Consider the following 18468-nt stretch of genomic DNA (forward strand, 5'->3'; position numbering starts at 1 on the left):
AAGGGGTATGGGGAGAGGGGGGGTGGTATTAGGGAGGGGTGGATGGTATTAGGGGAAGGGGTATGGGAGAGGGGGGGATGGTGCATTAGGGAGGGGGGATGGTATTGAGGGAAGGTGGGTATGGGAGAGGGGGGATGGTATTAGGGAAGGGGTATGGGAGAGGGGGGGATGGTATTAGGGAGGGGGGATGGTATTAGGGAAGGGGTATGGGAGAGGGGGGATGGTGGCGTATGTAGGGAAGGGGTATGGGAGAGGGGGGTTGATGGTATTAGGGGAAGGGGTATGGGAGAGAGGGGGTATTAGGGGAAGGGGTATGGGGAGAGGGGGCGGTGGTATTAGGGATGGGTATGGGAGAGGGGAGGGGGTATTAGGGAAGGGGTATGGGAGAGAGAGGGGGTATGGGAAGAGAGGGGGGATGGTATTAGGAGTAGGGAGGTATGGGAGAGGGGGAGATGGTATTAGGGAAGGGGTATGGGAGAGAGAGGGGGTATGGGAGAGGGGGGATGGTATTAGGGTAAGGGGTATGGAGAGAGGGGGGGATGGTATTAGGGAAGGGGTATGGGAGAGGGGGAGATGGTATTAGGGAAGGGGTATGGGAGGAGGGGGAGATGGTATTAGGGAAGGTGGTATGGGGAGAGGGGGAGATGGTATTAGGGGTAGGGGTATGGGGAGAGGGGGGGATGGTATTAGGGAGGGGGGATGGTATTAGGGAAGGGGTATGGGGGAGAGGGGGGATGGTATTAGGGAAGGGGTATGGGAGAGGAGAGGGGGTATTAGGGGAAGAGGTATGGGAGAGGTAGAGGGGGGGTATTAGGGAAGGGGTATGTGGGGGAGAGGGGGGATGAGTGATTAGGGAAGGGGTATGGGGAGAGGGGGGGATGGTATTAGGGAAGGGGTATGGGAGAGAGGGGTAGGTATTAGGGAAGGGGGGGGTATGGGGAGAGGGGGGATGGGTATTAGGGAAAGGGGTATGGGGGAGGGGGGGTGTATTAGGGAAGGGGGGGTATGGGAGTAGAGAGAGGGATGGTATTAGGGGATGGGGTATGGGAAAGAGGGAGAGGGGTATTAGGGAAGGGGTATGGGGAGAGAGGGATGGTGGTATTAGGAGGATGGGTATGGGGAGAGAGGGAGGTGGTATATGTAGGGAAGGGGGTATGGGAGAGAGGGGGATGGTATTAGGGAAGGGGTATGGGAGAGGGGAGGGGGTATTAGGGAAGGGGTATGGGAGAGAGAGGGGGGTATTAGGGAAGATGGGTATGGGAGAGGGGGGATGGTATTAGGGAAGGGGTATGGGAGAGAGGGGGGGGGGTATTAGGGAAGGGGTATGGGAGAGAGGGATGGTATTAGGGAAGGGGTATGGGAGAGAGGGGGGATGGTATTAGGGAAGGGGTATGGGAGAGGGGTATTAGGGAAGGGTATATAGTGTGGTGCATTAGGGATGGTATGGGAGAGAGAGGGGGTATTAGGGAAGGGGTATGGGAGTGAGTGGGTATGGGAGAGGGGGGATGGTATTAGGGTAGGGGTATGGGAGGAGGGGGGATGGTATTAGGGAAGGGGTATGGGAGAGGGGGAGATGGTATTAGGGAAGGGGTATGGGAGAGGGGGAGATGGTATTAGGGAAGGGGTATGGGAGAGGGGGAGATGGTATTAGGGAAGGGGTATGGGAGAGAGAGGGTATGGGAGAGGGGGGGATGGTATTAGGGTAGGGGTATGGGAGAGGGGGGGGATGGTATTAGGGAAGGGGTATGGGAGAGGGGGAGATGGTATTAGGGAAGGGGTATGGGAGAGGGGGAGATGGTATTAGGGAAGGGGTATGGGAGAGAGGGAGATGGTATTAGGGATGGGGTATGGGGGAGGGGGAGATGGTATTAGGGAAGGGGGTATGGGAGAGGGGTGTGTATTAGGGAAGGGGTATGGGGGAGGGGGGTTGGTATTAGGGAAGGGGTATGGGAGAGAGGGAGATGGTATTAGGGAAGGGGTATATGGGGGTGGGGGGATGGTATTAGGGAAGGGGTATGGGGGAGGGGGGATGGTATTAGGGAAGGGGTATGGGGGAGGGGGGATGGTATTAGGGAAGGGGTATGGGAGAGAGGGGGTGGTAGAGGCGGAGGGGGAAGAATCACTTTTAGTCGTTCGTTCGTTATAGAAGGTTCTGCGGGTTATTATCTGTCATTCGTTATTTTGAACTACGAGGCATTATCAGTCATTTGTTCGTTATAGAAGTTACTGTGACTTATTAATAGTCATTCGTTTGTCATAGAAGCTACTACAAGGTTACTGCGAGCCCTCTATGAGTTGGACTCATAGAGGGCCATGTTGTATAATGTCATATCATGCTTTTTCGTATTTTGTAACATTTAGCAAAATGAATCAGGTGAGTCGGAATTAGAATCAAATAATTCATTCAGTCCAACATCTTGTAATATTTGACTAAATAAATTATCTGACTCGTATGGCCATATGCTTAAAGAACTTCAGGACTGCCAGTGTCAAAAATGCAATGTCCTTATCCTCTTGCTTTATTTTGGTATATCAGTTGATTTTGTTTTGTTTTTTGTTTTGTTTTGGGCGTTATTATTCCCTAGTAGATGAGCTTTTTTTGTTTTGTTTTGGGCGTTATTATTCCCTAGTAGATGAGCTTGGACTACCAGGAGTGCATTCCACAGTTTCTCCAAGCATGCGACCGTCATTCCGATTCTCTCTCCCTCTCTCACCGAGGCTTCTTCGTTCTCATCCGTGACGTCGATGGAGTATTCCCAGTCGATGAACGTAGCGTTGCGAATCAGTTCCGTCATTTCGTCGTTCATCTGCTGGAGGGCGAGGCGGGCGCTCTCCTCGTCGTTGGGGTCCACTGTGGTTGGGGCTAAAGTGGTGGTGGTGGAGTCGTCCGTCGAGGGGGCGCTAGTGGAGGATTCCGATGGTGGAGGAGCGTCGGTGGAGGATTGCGGTGGTGGGGGAGCGTCGGTGGAGGATTGCGGTGGTGGGGGAGCGTCGGTGGAGGATTCCGGTGGTGGAGGAGCGTCGGTGGAGGATTGCGGTGGTGGGGGAGCGTCGGTGGAGGATTGCGGTGGTGGGGGAGCGTCGGGGGGGGATTGCGGTGGTGGGGGAGCGACGGTGGAGGATTCCGGTGGTGGAGGAGCGTCGGTGGAGGATTGCGGTGGTGGAGGAGCGTCGGTGGAGGATTCCGGTGGTGGGGGAGCGTCGGTGGAGGATTGCGGTGGTGGGGGAGCGTCGGTGGAGGATTGCGGTGGTGGAGGAGCGTCGGTGGAGGATTGCGGTGGTGGGGGAGCGTCGGTGGAGGATTGCGGTGGTGGAGGAGCGTCGGTGGAGGATTGCGGTGGTGGAGGAGCGTCGGTGGAGGATTCCGGTGGTGGGGGAGCGTCGGTGGAGGATTGCGGTGGTGGGGGAGCGTCGGTGGAGGATTGCGGTGGTGGAGGAGCGTCGGTGGAGGATTCCGGTGGTGGAGGAGCGTCGGTGGAAGAAGCTTCGACCTCATCACCAGTATCGCAATCAGCTGTAAAAGAATCAGCCTTTGAAAGTGAACAAACAAACAAACAAACGACAAACACCGCCCCCTCGCTTGCAACAGCCCCGAAGACCCCAACCAGACAACCGCACACGTACCTCCCCAGCCCACGCACTGGCCGGCGCTGGCGAGCTCCTGGTCGAGGTGCTGGATCAGGGGGTCGAAGTAGGCGATGATGGCCTGGGGGTCCATCGCCGAAGACCCGCCCAGCTCCTGCAGAACGGCCGGCCAGGGCTGGGAGAACCCGCGCTCCAAGGCTGACCTGGAGTAGGATTTGGGGTTTGGTTTTCTCTCTTCCGTCTTTTTGTTACCTTTCTCTCTCTTTTTTTCTCTGTCTTTCAGTGTCTCTTTCTCTCTCTCTCTTACTTACTTTCTTTCTTTCCCTTTCCCACACCCTCTCTCCTTCCCACGCCCACCTCCTCCCTCCATAACCCTTCTCCCACTCCCACCCCCTCCCTCCTTCCCATTCCCCTTCCCACTCCAACTTCCTCTCTCCTTCCCATTTCCCTTCCCTCTCTCTCTCCTTCCCCCCCTCCCACTCCCCCCTCCCTCCCTCCCTCCTCCTTCCCACTCCCACCCCTCCCTCCTTCCCCCCTTCTCCCACTCCCCCTTCCTCCCTCCCCCCTCCTTCCCCCACCCCTTCCCTCCATCCATCCCCCGTTCTCCCACTCCCCCCTCCTTCCCCCACCCCCTCCCTCTCTCTCCCCCCTCCTTCCCACCCCCCCTCCCTCCTTCCCACTCCCCCTCCCTCCATCCCCCCTCCTTCCCCCACCTCCCTCCCCTTCCTCCCTCCCTCCCTCCTTCCCCCACTCCCACCTCCCTCCCTCCCTCCCTCCCTCCTTCCCACTCCCCCACCTCCCTCCATCCCCCGTTCTCCCACCTCCCTCGCCCCTCCCTCCCTCCCTCCCTCCATCCCCCCTCCCTCCCTCTCTCCCCCCTCCCTCCCATTCCCCCCACCTCCATCCCCACTCCCCCAACCCCTCCCTCCCACTCCCTCCTTCCCCCATCCCTCCCTCTCTCCCCCCTCCCTCCCATTCCCCCTCCCTCCCTCCCTACCCTCCCCCCCTCCCCCCCTCCTTCCCACCCCCTCCCTCCTCCCTCCCTCCCTCCCTCTCTCCCCCCCCCTCACCTGAGAATCTGTCCCGCGTCCGCGTTGTTGTAGATATCACAGGTGTGCAAAGGTCCCGTATGTCCGGCCGCTTGGCAGAGCCGCTGGTGGAACTGGAACTGGACGATGAAACTGACGAAGTACCTGCAGGAGGGAAGAAGGTGAAGGTGAAGTGGAAAAAAAACGGAGAAAGCGAGAAGGCGAAGAGAAAATGAGGTGAAGGTGAAGGTGAAGTGGGAAAAAAACGGAGAAAACGAGAAGGCGAAGAGAAAATGAGGTGAAGGTGAAGGTGAAGTGGGAAAAAAACGGAGAAAACGAGAAGGCGAAGAGAAAATGAGGTGAAGGTGAAGGTGAAGTGGAAAAAAAACGGAGAAAGCGAGAAGGCGAAGAGAAAATGAGGTGAAGGTGAAGGTGAAGTGGGAAAAAAACGGAGAAAGCGAGAAGGCGAAGAGAAAATGAGGTGAAGGTGAAGTGAAAAAGCGGAGAAAACGAGAAGGCGAAGAGAAAATGAGGTGAAAGTGAAGGTGAAGTGGAAAAAAAACGGAGAAAACGAGAAGGCGAAGAGAAAATGAGGTGAAGGTGAAGTGAAAAAGCGGAGAAAACGAGAAGACGAAGAGAAAATGAGGTGAAGGTGAAGTGAAAAAAACGGAGAAATCGAGAAGGCGAAGAGAAAAACGGAGAAATTGAGATGAAGGTGAAGAATTGAAAAAAACGGAAGAGAAAACGAGATGAAGGTGAAGGGGAAGTGAAAAAAACGGAGAAAACGAAAAGGTGAAGGTGAAGAGAAAGTAAGATGAAGGTGGAGGCGAAGAGGAAACGCACAAGAAGAGATGATGTTGAAGGGGAAGAGAAAAACGGAGAGAATAATGAGAGGAGAGAGAGAGGGAGATAAATGAGGTGATATAAAGGCAGAAAGGAAACAGACGAAGCACCTGAAGGAGGAGAGAAGGTGAAGGAGACGAGAAAACGAAAAGAAAATGAAGCAAAGGCGAAGAGAAAGACAATGGAGGGAAAGGGGAAGGAAGAGAATGAAGCGAAAAGAAAATGAAGAAAGAGAGAAGAGAATGAAGCGAAGAGAAAGAGGAGAAAATGATGACGTACCAGAAGGAGAGAAGAAGATGAAAGTGAAGCCGAAGAGAAAACGGAGAAGAAAGTCATGAGGGAAGGAGGAAAATGAGGTGACAATGATGAGGAAATGTGACTGAAAATGAGCAACGAAGGTGACGAAAAGAAAATGATGTGGGAATTCAAACTGAAATGCGAAGATGCAATGAAAAATGAAAATGAAAGAAAATGAAAGAAAATGATCATGGTAATAGTGGTAATGATAATGAAAATGAAAGAAAATGATCATGATAATAGTGGTAATGATAATGAAAATGAAAGAAAATGATCATGATAATAGTGATAATGATAATGAAAATGAAAGAAAATGATCATGATAATAGTGATAATGATAATGAAAATGAAAGAAAATGATCATGATAATAGTGATAATGATAATGAAAATGAAAGAAAATGATCATGATAATAGTGATAATGATAATGAAAATGAAAGAAAATGATCATGATAATAGTGGTAATGATAATGAAAATGAAAGAAAATGATCATGATAATAGTGATAATGATAATGAAAATGAAAGAAAATGATCATGATAATAGTGGTAATGATAATGAAAATGAAAGAAAATGATCATGATAATAGTGATAATGATAATGAAAATGAAAGAAAATGATCATGATAATAGTGGTAATGATAATGAAAATGAAAGAAAATGATCATGATAATAGTGATAATGATAATGAAAATGAAAGAAAATGATCATGATAATAGTGATAATGATAATGAAAATGAAAGAAAATGATCATGATAATAGTGATAATGATAATGAAAATGAAAGAAAATGATCATGATAATAGTGATAATGATAATGAAAATGAAAGAAAATGATCATGATAATAGTGATAATGATAATGAAAATGAAAGAAAATGATCATGATAATAGTGATAATGATAATGAAAATGAAAGAAAATGATCATGATAATAGTGATAATGATAATGAAAATGAAAGAAAATGATCATGATAATAGTGATAATGATAATGAAAATGAAAGAAAATGATCATGATAATAGTGGTAATGATAATGAAAATGAAAGAAAATGATCATGATAATAGTGGTAATGATAATGAAAATGAAAGAAAATGATCATGATAATAGTGATAATGATAATGATGGTGAAAGTGATTGCGCTTAACTGAAATTGATGATAATGAAAGCAAGCAAACAAATAAACGTTTATTAATATAATGTAGTAAATAATTATTAAGAAAGTAATATTATAATTAATTTCCTGACCAAAAAAATAATGAAACGAGTATAATAACAACCCGAAGAAGAATAACAACCCGAAGACAATAACAACCCGAAGAAGAATAACAACCCGAAGACAATAACAACCCGAAGAAGAATAACAACCCGAAAGCCAAAACAACCCGAAGAAGAATAACAACCCGAAGAAGAATAACAACCCGAAGACAATAACAACCCGAAGAAGAATAACAACCCGAAGACAATAACAACCCGAAGAAGAATAACAACCCGAAGACAATAACAACCCGAAGAAGAATAACAACACAAAGACAATAACAACCCAAAGAAGAATAACAACCCGAAGACAATAACAACCCGAAGAAGAATAACAACCCGAAGACAATAACAACCCGAAGAAGAATAACAACCCGAAGAAGAATAACAACACAAAGACAATAACAACCTGAAGAAGAATCACAACCCGAAGACAATAACAACCCGAAAACCAAAAGAAGAATAACAACCCGAAGAAGAATAACAACCCGAAAAACAAAAGAATAATAATAATCCGAAGACAATAACAACCCGAAAGCCAAAACATCCCGAAGAAGAATAACAACCCGAAGAAGAATTACAACCCGAAGAAGACTAACAACCCGAAAGCCAAAACAACCCGAAGAAGAATAACAACCAAAAGAAGAATAACAACCCGAAAGCCAAAACATCCCGAAGAAGAATAACAACCCGAAGAAGAATAACAACCCGAAGAAGAATAACAACCCGAAAGCCAAAACAACCCGAAGAAGAATAACAACCCGAAGAAGAATAACGAAGACTAACAACCCGAAGAAGAATAACAACCCGAAGAAGAATAACAACCCGAAGAAGAATAACAACCCGAAGAAGAATAACAACCCGAAGAAGAATAACAACCCGAAGAAGAATAACAACCCAAAGAAGAATAACAACCCGAAGAAGAATAACGAAGACTAACAACCCGAAGAAGAATAACAACCCGAAAGCCAAAACAACCCGAAGAAGAATAACAACCCGAAGAAAAATAACCCGAAGAAGAGTAACAACCCGAAGAAGAATAACAACCCGAAGAAGAATAACAACCCGAAGAAGAATAACAACCCGAAGAATAACAACCCGAAGAAGAATAACAACCCGAAGAAGAATAATAACCCGAAGACAATAACAACCCGAAGACAATAACAACCCGAAGAAGAATAACGACCCGAAGAAGAATAACAACCCGAAGAAGAATAACAACCCGAAGAAGAATAATAACCCGAAGACAATAACAACCCGAAGACAATAACAACCCGAAGAAGAATAACAACCCGAAGAAGACTAACAACCCGAAGAAGAATAACAACCCGAAGAAGACTAACAACCCGAAGAAGAATAACAACCCGAAGAAGAATAACAACCCGAAGAAGAATAACAACCCGAAGACAATAACAACCCGAAGAAGAATAACGACCCGAAGAAGAATAACAACCCGAAGAAGACTAACAACCCGAAGAAGAATAATAACCCGAAGACAATAACAACCCGAAGACGAATAACAACCCGAAGAAGAATAACGACCCGAAAAAGAATAACAACCCGAAGAAGAATAACAACCCGAAGAAGAATAACAACCCGAAGAAGACTAACAACCCGAAGAAGAATAATAACCCGAAGACAATAACAACCCGAAGAAGAATAACGACCCGAAGAAGAATAACGACCCGAAGAAGAATAACGACCCGAAAAAGAATAACAACCCAAAGAAGAATAACAACCCGAAGAAGAATAACAACCCGAAGAAGACTAACAACCCGAAGAAGAATAATAACCCGAAGACAATAACAACCCGAAGACGAATAACAACCCGAAGAAGAATACCGACCCGAAAAAGAATAACAACACGAAGAAGAATAATAACCCGAAGACAATAACAACCCGAAGAAGAATAACAACCCGAAGAAGAATAACAACCCGAAGAAGAATAACAACCCGAAGAAGAATAACAACCCGAAGAAGACTAACAACCCGAAGAAGAATAACAACCCGAAAGCCAAAACAACCCGAAGAAGAATAACAACCCGAAGAAGAATAACAACCCGAAGAAGAATAACAACCCGAAGAAGAATAACAACCCGAAGAAGAATAACAACCCGAAGAAGAATAACAACCCGAAGAAGAATTACAACCCGAAGAAGAATTACAACCCGAAGAAGAATAACAACCCGAAGAAGAATAACAACCCGAAGAAGAATAACAACCCGAAGAAGAATAACAACCCGAAGAAGAATAACAACCCGAAGAAGAATAACAACCCGAAGAAGAATAACAACCCGAAGAAGAATAACAACCCGAAGAAGAATAACAACCCGAAGAAGAATAACAACCCGAAGAAGAATAACAACCCGAAGAACAATAACGACACGAAGAAGAATAACAACCCGAAGAACAACCCGAAGAAGAATAACAACCCGAAGACAATAACAACCCGAAGAAGAATAACAACCCGAAGAAGAATAACAACCCGAAGAAGAATAACAACCCGAAGAAGAATAACAACCCGAAGAAGAATAACAACCCGAAGAAGAATAACAACCCGAAGAAGAATAACAACCCGAAGAAGAATAACAACCCGAAGAAGAATAACAACCCGAAGAAGAATAACAACCCGAAGAAGAATAACAACCCGAAGAAGAATAACAACCCGAAGAAGAATAACAACCCGAAGAAGAATAACAACCCGAAGAAGAATAACAACCCGAAGAAGAATAACAACCCGAAGAAGAATAACAACCCGAAGAAGAATAACAACCCGAAGAAGAATAACAACCCAAAGAAGAATAACGACCCGAAGAAGAATAACAACCCGAAGACAATAACAACCCGAAGAAGAATAACAACCCGAAGACAATAACAACCCGAAGAAGAATAACAACCCGAAGAAGAATAACAACCCGAAGAAGAATAACAACCCGAAGAAGAATAACAACCCGAAGAAGAATAACAACCCGAAGAAGAATAACAACCCGAAGAAGAATAACAACCCGAAGAAGAATAACAACCCGAAGAAGAATAACGACACAAAGAAGAATAACGACCCGAAGAAGAATAACAACCCGAAGAAGAATAACGACACAAAGAAGAATAACGACCCGAAGAAGAATAACAACCCGAAGAAGAATAACGACACAAAGAAGAATAACAACCCGAAGAAGAATAACGACACAAAGAAGAATAACAACCCGAAGAAGAATAACAACCCGAAGAAGAATAACAACCCGAAGAAGAATAACAACCCGAAGAAGAATAACAACCCGAAGAAGAATAACAACCCGAAGAAGAATAACAACCCGAAGAAGAATAACGACACAAAGAAGAATAACGACCCGAAGAAGAATAACAACCCGAAGAAGAATAACGACACAAAGAAGAATAACGACCCGAAGAAGAATAACAACCCGAAGAAGAATAACGACACAAAGAAGAATAACAACCCGAAGAAGAATAACGACACAAAGAAGAATAACAACCCGAAGAAGAATAACAACCCGAAGAAGAATAACAACCCGAAGAAGAATAACAACCCGAAGAAGAATAACGACCCGAAGAAGAATAACAACCCGAAGAAGAATAACAACCCGAAGAAGAATAACGACCCGAAGAAGAATAACGACCCGAAGAAGAATAACAACCCGAAGAAGAATAACAACCCGAATACAATAAAAACCAGAAGAAGAATAACAACCCGAAGAAGAATAACAACCCGAAGAAGAATAACAACCCGAATACAATAAAAACCAGAAGAAGAATAACAACCCGAATACAATAAAAACCAGAAGAAGAATAACAACCCGAATACAATAAAAACCAGAAGAAGAATAACAACCCGAAGAAGAATAACAACCCGAAGAAGAATAACAACCCGAATACAATAAAAACCAGAAGAAGAATAACAACCCGAAGAAGAATAACAACCCGAAGAAGACTAACAACCCGAAGAAGACTAACAACCCGAAGAAGAATAACAACCCGAAGAAGAATAACAACCCGAAGAAGACTAACAACCCGAAGAAGAATAACAACCCGAATACAATAAAAAACAGAAGAAGAATAACAACCCAAAGAAGAATAACAACCCGAAGAAGAATAACAACCCGAAGAAGAATAACAACCCGAAGAAGAATAACAACCCGAAGAAGAATAACAACCCGAATACAATAAAAACCAGAAGAAGAATAACGACCCGAAGAAGAATAACAACCCGAAGAAGAATAACAACCCGAATACAATAAAAACCAGAAGAAGAATAACAACCCGAAGAAGAATAACAACCCGAAGAAGAATAACGACCCGAAGAAGAATAACAACCCGAAGAAGAATAACAACCCGAAGAAGAATAACAACCCGAATACAATAAAAACCAGAAGAAGAATAACAACCCGAAGAAGAATAACAACCCGAAGAAGAATAACGACCCGAAGAAGAATAACAACCCGAAGAAGAATAACGACCCGAAGAAGAATAACAACCCGAATACAATAAAAACCAGAAGAAGAATAACAACCCGAAGAAGAATAACAACCCGAAGAAGAATAACGACCCGAAGAAGAATAACAACCCGAAGAAGAATAACAACCCGAAGAAGAATAACAACCCGAATACAATAAAAACCAGAAGAAGAATAACAACCCGAAGAAGAATAACAACCCGAAGAAGAATAACGACCCGAAGAAGAATAACAACCCGAAGAAGAATAACAACCCGAAGAAGAATAACGACCCGAAGAAGAATAACAACCCGAAGAAGAATAACAACCCGAAGAAGAATAACAACCCGAAGAAGAATAACAACCCGAATACAATAAAAAACAGAAGAAGAATAACAACCCAAAGAAGAATAACAACCCGAAGAAGAATAACAACCCGAAGAAGAATAACAACCCGAAGAAGAATAACAACCCGAAGAAGAATAACAACCCGAATACAATAAAAACCAGAAGAAGAATAACAACCCGAAGAAGAATAACAACCCGAAGAAGAATAACGACCCGAAGAAGAATAACAACCCGAAGAAGAATAACGACCCGAAGAAGAATAACAACCCGAAGAAGAATAACAACCCGAAGAAGAATAACGACCCGAAGAAGAATAACGACCCGAAGAAGAATAACGACCCGAAGAAGAATAACAACCCGAAGAAGAATAACAACCCGAAGAAGAATAACAACTCGAAGAAGAATAACAACCCGAAGAAGAATAACAACCCGAAGAAGAGTAACAACCCGAAGAAGAATAACAACCCGAATACAATAAAAACCAGAAGAAGAATAACGACCCGAAGAAGAATAACGACCCGAAGAAGAATAACAACCCGAAGAAGAATAACAACCCGAAGAAGAATAACAACCCGAAGAAGAATAACAACCCAAAGAAGAATAAGAACCCGAAGAAGAATAACAACCCGAAGAAGAATAACAACGCGAAGAAGAATAACAACCCAAAGAAGAATAACGACCCGAAGAAGAATAACAACCCGAAGAAGAATAACAACGCGAAGAAGAATAACAACCCAAAGAAGAATAACGACCCGAAGAAGAATAACAACCCGAAGAAGAATAACAACGCGAAGAAGAATAACAACCCAAAGAAGAATAACGACCCGAAGAAGAATAACAACCCGAAGAAGAATAACAACGCGAAGAAGAATAACAACCCGAAGAAGAATAACAATCCGAAGAAGAATAACGACCCGAAGAAGAATAACAATCCGAAGAAGAATAACGACCCGAAGAAGAATAACAACCCGAAGAAGAATAACGACCCGAAGAAGAATAACAACCCGAAGAAGAATAACAACCCGAAGAAGAATAACGACCCGAAGAAGAATAACAATCCGAAGAAGAATAACAACCCGAAGAAGAATAACGACCCGAAGAAGAATAACGACCCGAAGAAGAATAACAACCCGAAGAAGAATAACGACCCGAAGAAGAATAACAACCCGAAGAAGAATAACGACCCGAAGAAGAATAACGACCCGAAGAAGAATAACGACCCGAAGAAGAATAACGACCCGAAGAAGAATAACGACCCGAAGAAGAATAACGACCCGAAGAAGAATAACGACCCGAAGAAGAATAACGACCCGAAGAAGAATAACGACCCGAAGAAGAATAACAACCCGAAGAAGAATAACGACCCGAAGAAGAATAACAACCCGAAGAAGAATAACGACCCGAAGAAGAATAACGACCCAAAGAAGAATAACGACCCGAAGAAGAATAACGACCCGAAGAAGAATAACAACCCGAAGAAGAATAACGACCCGAAGAAGAATAACGACCCGAAGAAGAATAACGACCCGAAGAAGAATAACGACCCGAAGAAGAATAACGACCCAAAGAAGAATAACGACCCGAAGAAGAATAACAACCCGAAGAAGAATAACAACCCGAAGAAGAATAACGACCCGAAGAAGAATAACGACCCGAAGAAGAATAACAACCCGAAGAAGAATAACGACCCGAAGAAGAATAACAACCCGAAGAAGAATAACAACCCGAAGAAGAATAACAACCCGAAGAAGAATAACGACCCGAAGAAGAATAACCCAAAGAAGAATAACAACCCAAAGAAGAATAACAACCCGAAGAAGAATAACAATCCGAAGAAGACTAACGACCCGAAGAAGAATAACGACCCGAAGAAGAATAACAACCCGAAGAAGAATAACAACCCGAAGAAGAATAACAACCCGAAGAAGAATAACAACCCGAAGAAGAATAACAACCCGAAGAAGAATAACGACCCGAAGAAGAATAACAATCCGAAGAAGAATAACAACCCGAAGAAGAATAACAACCCGAAGAAGAATAACAACCCGAAGAAGAATAACGACCCAAAGAAGAATAACAACCCGAAGAAGAATAACGACCCGAAGAAGAATAACGACCCAAAGAAGAATAACAACCCGAAGAAGAATAACGACCCAAAGAAGAATAACGACCCGAAGAAGAATAACAACCCGAAGAAGAATAACGACCCGAAGAAGAATAACGACCCAAAGAAGAATAACAACCCGAAGAAGAATAACAACCCGAAGAAGAATAACGACCCAAAGAAGAATAACAACCCGAAGAAGAATAACGACCCGAAGAAGAATAACGACCCAAAGAAGAATAACAACCCGAAGAAGAATAACAACCCGAAGAAGAATAACGACCCAAAGAAGAATAACGACCCGAAGAAGAATAACGACCCGAAGAAGAATAACAACCCGAAGAAGAATAACGACCCGAAGAAGAATAACAACCCGAAGAAGAATAACGACCCGAAGAAGAATAACGACCCGAAGAAGAATAACGACCCAAAGAAGAATAACGACCCGAAGAAGAATAACAACCCGAAGAAGAATAACAACCCGAAGAAGAATAACGACCCGAAGAAGAATAACGACCCGAAGAAGAATAACAACCCGAAGAAGAATAACGACCCGAAGAAGAATAACAACCCGAAGAAGAATAACAACCCGAAGAAGAATAACAACCCGAAGAAGAATAACGACCCGAAGAAGAATAACCCAAAGAAGAATAACAACCCAAAGAAGAATAACAACCCGAAGAAGAATAACAATCCGAAGAAGACTAACGACCCGAAGAAGAATAACGACCCGAAGAAGAATAACAACCCGAAGAAGAATAACAACCCGAAGAAGAATAACAACCCGAAGAAGAATAACAACCCGAAGAAGAATAACAACCCGAAGAAGAATAACGACCCGAAGAAGAATAACAATCCGAAGAAGAATAACAACCCGAAGAAGAATAACAACCCGAAGAAGAATAACAACCCGAAGAAGAATAACGACCCAAAGAAGAATAACAACCCGAAGAAGAATAACGACCCGAAGAAGAATAACAACCCGAAGAAGAATAACAACCCGAAGAAGAATAACAACCCGAAGAAGAATAACGACCCGAAGAAGAATAACCCAAAGAAGAATAACAACCCAAAGAAGAATAACAACCCGAAGAAGAATAACAACCCGAAGAAGAATAACAATCCGAAGAAGAATAACAACCCGAAGAAGAATAACAACCCGAAGAAGAATAACAACCCGAAGAAGAATAACGACCCGAAGAAGAATAACGACCCGAAGAAGAAAAACAACCCGAAGAAGAATAACAATCCGAAGAAGAATAACGACCCGAAGAAGAATAACAACCCGAAGAAGAATAACAACCCGAAGAAGAATAACAACCCGAAGAAGAATAACGACCCGAAGAAGAATAAGAACCCGAAGAAGAATAACAACCCGAAGAAGAATAACAACCCGAAGAAGAATAACGACCCGAAGAAGAATAACAACCCGAAGAAGAATAACAACCCGAAGAAGAATAACAACCCGAAGAAGAATAACAACCCGAAGAAGAATAACGACCCGAAGAAGAATAACAACCCGAAGAAGAATAACGACCCGAAGAAGAATAACGACCCGAAGAAGAATAACGACCCGAAGAAGAATAACAACCCGAAGAAGAACAACAACCCGAAGAAGAATAACAACCCGAAGAAGAATAACGACCCGAAGAAGAATAACAACCCGAAGAAGAATAACAACCCGAAGAAGAATAACAACCCGAAGAAGAATAACGACCCGAAGAAGAATAACAACCCGAAGAAGAACAACAACCCGAAGAAGAATAACAATCCGAAGAAGAATAACGACCCGAAGAAGAATAACGACCCGAAGAAGAACAACAACCCGAAGAAGAATAACAATCCGAAGAAGAATAACGACCCGAAGAAGAATAACAACCCGAAGAAGAACAACAACCCGAAGAAGAATAACAATCCGAAGAAGAATAACGACCCGAAGAAGAATAACGACCCGAAGAAGAATAACGACCCGAAGAAGAATAACAACCCGAAGAAGAATAACAACCCGAAGAAGAATAACAACCCGAAGAAGAATAACGACCCGAAGAAGAATAACAACCCGAAGAAGAACAACAACCCGAAGAAGAATAACAATCCGAAGAAGAATAACGACCCGAAGAAGAATAACGACCCGAAGAAGAATAACAACCCGAAGAAGAACAACAACCCGAAGAAGAATAACAATCCGAAGAAGAATAACAACCCGAAGAAGAATAAAGACCCGAAGAAGAATAACAACCCGAAGAAGAACAACAACCCGAAGAAGAATAACAATCCGAAGAAGAATAACGACCCGAAGAAGAATAACGACCCGAAGAAGAATAACAACCCGAAGAAGAATAACAACCCGAAGAAGAATAACGACCCGAAGAAGAATAACGACCCGAAGAAGAATAACAACCCGAAGAAGAGTAACAACCCGAAGAAGAATAACAACCCGAAGAAGGACAACAACCCGAAGAAGAGTAACAACCCGAAGAAGAATAACGACCCGAAGAAGAATAACAACCCGAAGAAGAATAACAACCCAAAGAAGAATAACAACCCGAAGAAGAATAACAACCCGAAGAAGAATAACAACCCGAAGAAGAATAACAACCCGAAGAAGAATAACAACCCGAAGAAGAATAACAACCCGAAGAAGAATAACAACCCGAAGAAGAATAACAACCCGAAGAAGAATAACGACCCGAAGAAGAATAACAACCCGAAGAAGAATAACAACCCGAAGAAGACTAACAACCCGAAGAAGAATAACAACCCGAAGAAGAATAACAACCCGAAGAAGAATAACAACCCGAAGAAGAATAACAACCCGAAGAAGAATAACAACCCGAAGAAGAATAACAACCCGAAGAAGAATAACAACCCGAAGAAGAATAACAACCCGAAGAAGAATAACAACCCGAAGAAGAATAACAACCCGAAGAAGAATAACAACCCGAAGAAGAATAACAACCCAAAGAAGAGTAACAACCCGAAGAAGAATAACAACCCGAAGAAGACTAACAACCCGATAGCCAAAACAACCCGAAGAAGAATAACAACCCAAAGAAGAATAACAACCCGAAGAAGAATAACAACCCGAAGAAGAATAACGACCCGAAGAAGAATAACAACCCGAAGAAGAATAACAACCCGAAGAAGAATAACAACCCGAAGAAGAATAACAACCCGAAGAAGAATAACAACCCGAAGAAGAATAACAACCCGAAGAAGAATAACAACCCAAAGAAGAATAACAACCCGAAGAAGAATAACAACCCGAAGAAGACTAACAACCCGAAGAAGAATAACGACCCGAAGAAGAATAACGACCCGAAGAAGAATAACAACCCGAAAGCCAAAACAACCCGAAGAAGAATAACGACCCGAAGAAGAATAACGACCCGAAGAAGAATAACAACCCGAAGAAGAATAACGACCCGAAGAAGAATAACAACCCGAAGAAGAATAACGACCCGAAGAAGAATAACAATCCGAAGAAGAATAACAACCCGAAGAAGAATAACAACCCGAAGAAGAATAACAACCCGAAGAAGAATAACAACCCGAAGAAGAATAACAACCCGAAGAAGAATAACAACCCGAAGAAGAATAACATCCCGAAGAAGAGTAACAACGCGAAGAAGAATAACAACCCGAAGAAGAATAACAACCCGAATACAATAAAAACCCGAAGAAGAATAACAACCCGAAGAAGAACAACAACCCGAAGAAGAACAACAACCCGAAGAAGAATAACGACCCGAAGAAGAGTAACAACGCGAAGAAGAATAACGACCCGAATACAATAAAAACCAGAAGAAGAATAACAACCCGAAGAAGAATAACAACCCGAAGAAGAATAACAACCCGAAGAAGAATAACAATCCGAAGAAGAATAACAACCCGAAGAAGAATAACAATCCGAAGAAGAATAACAACCCGAAGAAGAATAACAACCCGAAGAAGAATAACAATCCGAAGAAGAATAACAACCCAAAGAAGAACAACAACCCGAAGACAATAACAACCCCCGCGATACCCGGAACGCACCCGCCACCCACCTAATATAAGATACATTCAAGACTAACAACCCGAAAGCCAAAACAACCGCCACCCACCTGATATAAGGCACATTCGCCGGTACGTGGTACTTGGCCCCGGGGTCGAAGAACTCCTCCCCCCTGGCACCGTCGGGGGGTGCCACTCCCTGCAGGGCCTCCCGCAGCTGCCACCACGCCCCGTTCAGGTCCTCGCTGCCGATGGAGCCGTCGAAGACTCCCCAGCGGTACTTGTCGATGAGGTAGCCGAAGGGGAGGAAGGCGATCTGGGGTTGGGGGGGGAGGAGGAGGAGGGGGGGGAGAGAGAGAGGGGTGAGTTTCGTGTGTTTGGTTTGGTGGGGGTTGGGTTGGGTGGGGGGTGGTAAGGGGTGGTGAGTTTCGGGTGTTTGGTGGTGGGGGGGTTGGGGGGGGAGAGGGGGGAGAGGGGTGAGTTTCGGGTGTTTGGTGGTGGGGGTTTGGGGGGGGGGAGGAGGGTGGTGGTGGGGGTGAGTTTCGGGTGTGTTTGGTGGTGGGGGGGGGG

At 44.2% G+C, this 18468-nt stretch overlaps 2 protein-coding genes across 2 annotated transcripts in view; one reads left to right on the plus strand and one right to left on the minus strand.

Moving 5' to 3' along the window:
* Nucleotides 1-18468, minus strand: part of LOC113827588 (angiotensin-converting enzyme-like) — a gene marked incomplete in the record, with an annotated part of 69865 nt that overhangs the window by 21038 nt on the left and 30359 nt on the right. The window contains 4 exon segments of the mRNA XM_070117746.1: nt 2715-3514; nt 3625-3788; nt 4656-4778; nt 18009-18214. Of these exon segments, the coding sequence (XP_069973847.1) occupies nt 2715-3514; nt 3625-3788; nt 4656-4778; nt 18009-18214 (1293 nt within the window).
* The window catches only part of LOC113803188 (angiotensin-converting enzyme-related protein), a 34246-nt gene continuing 19479 nt past the window's right edge, over nt 3702-18468 (plus strand). The window contains exons 1-2 of the mRNA XM_070117800.1: nt 3702-3793; nt 17989-18175. Of these exons, the coding sequence (XP_069973901.1) occupies nt 3702-3793; nt 17989-18175 (279 nt within the window). The remainder of the gene's footprint in view (nt 3794-17988; nt 18176-18468) is intronic.

The sequence above is a fragment of the Penaeus vannamei genome, chromosome 41 (assembly GCF_042767895.1).
Source record: "Penaeus vannamei isolate JL-2024 chromosome 41, ASM4276789v1, whole genome shotgun sequence".
In the NCBI taxonomy this organism is placed as follows: Eukaryota; Metazoa; Arthropoda; class Malacostraca; order Decapoda; family Penaeidae; genus Penaeus; species Penaeus vannamei.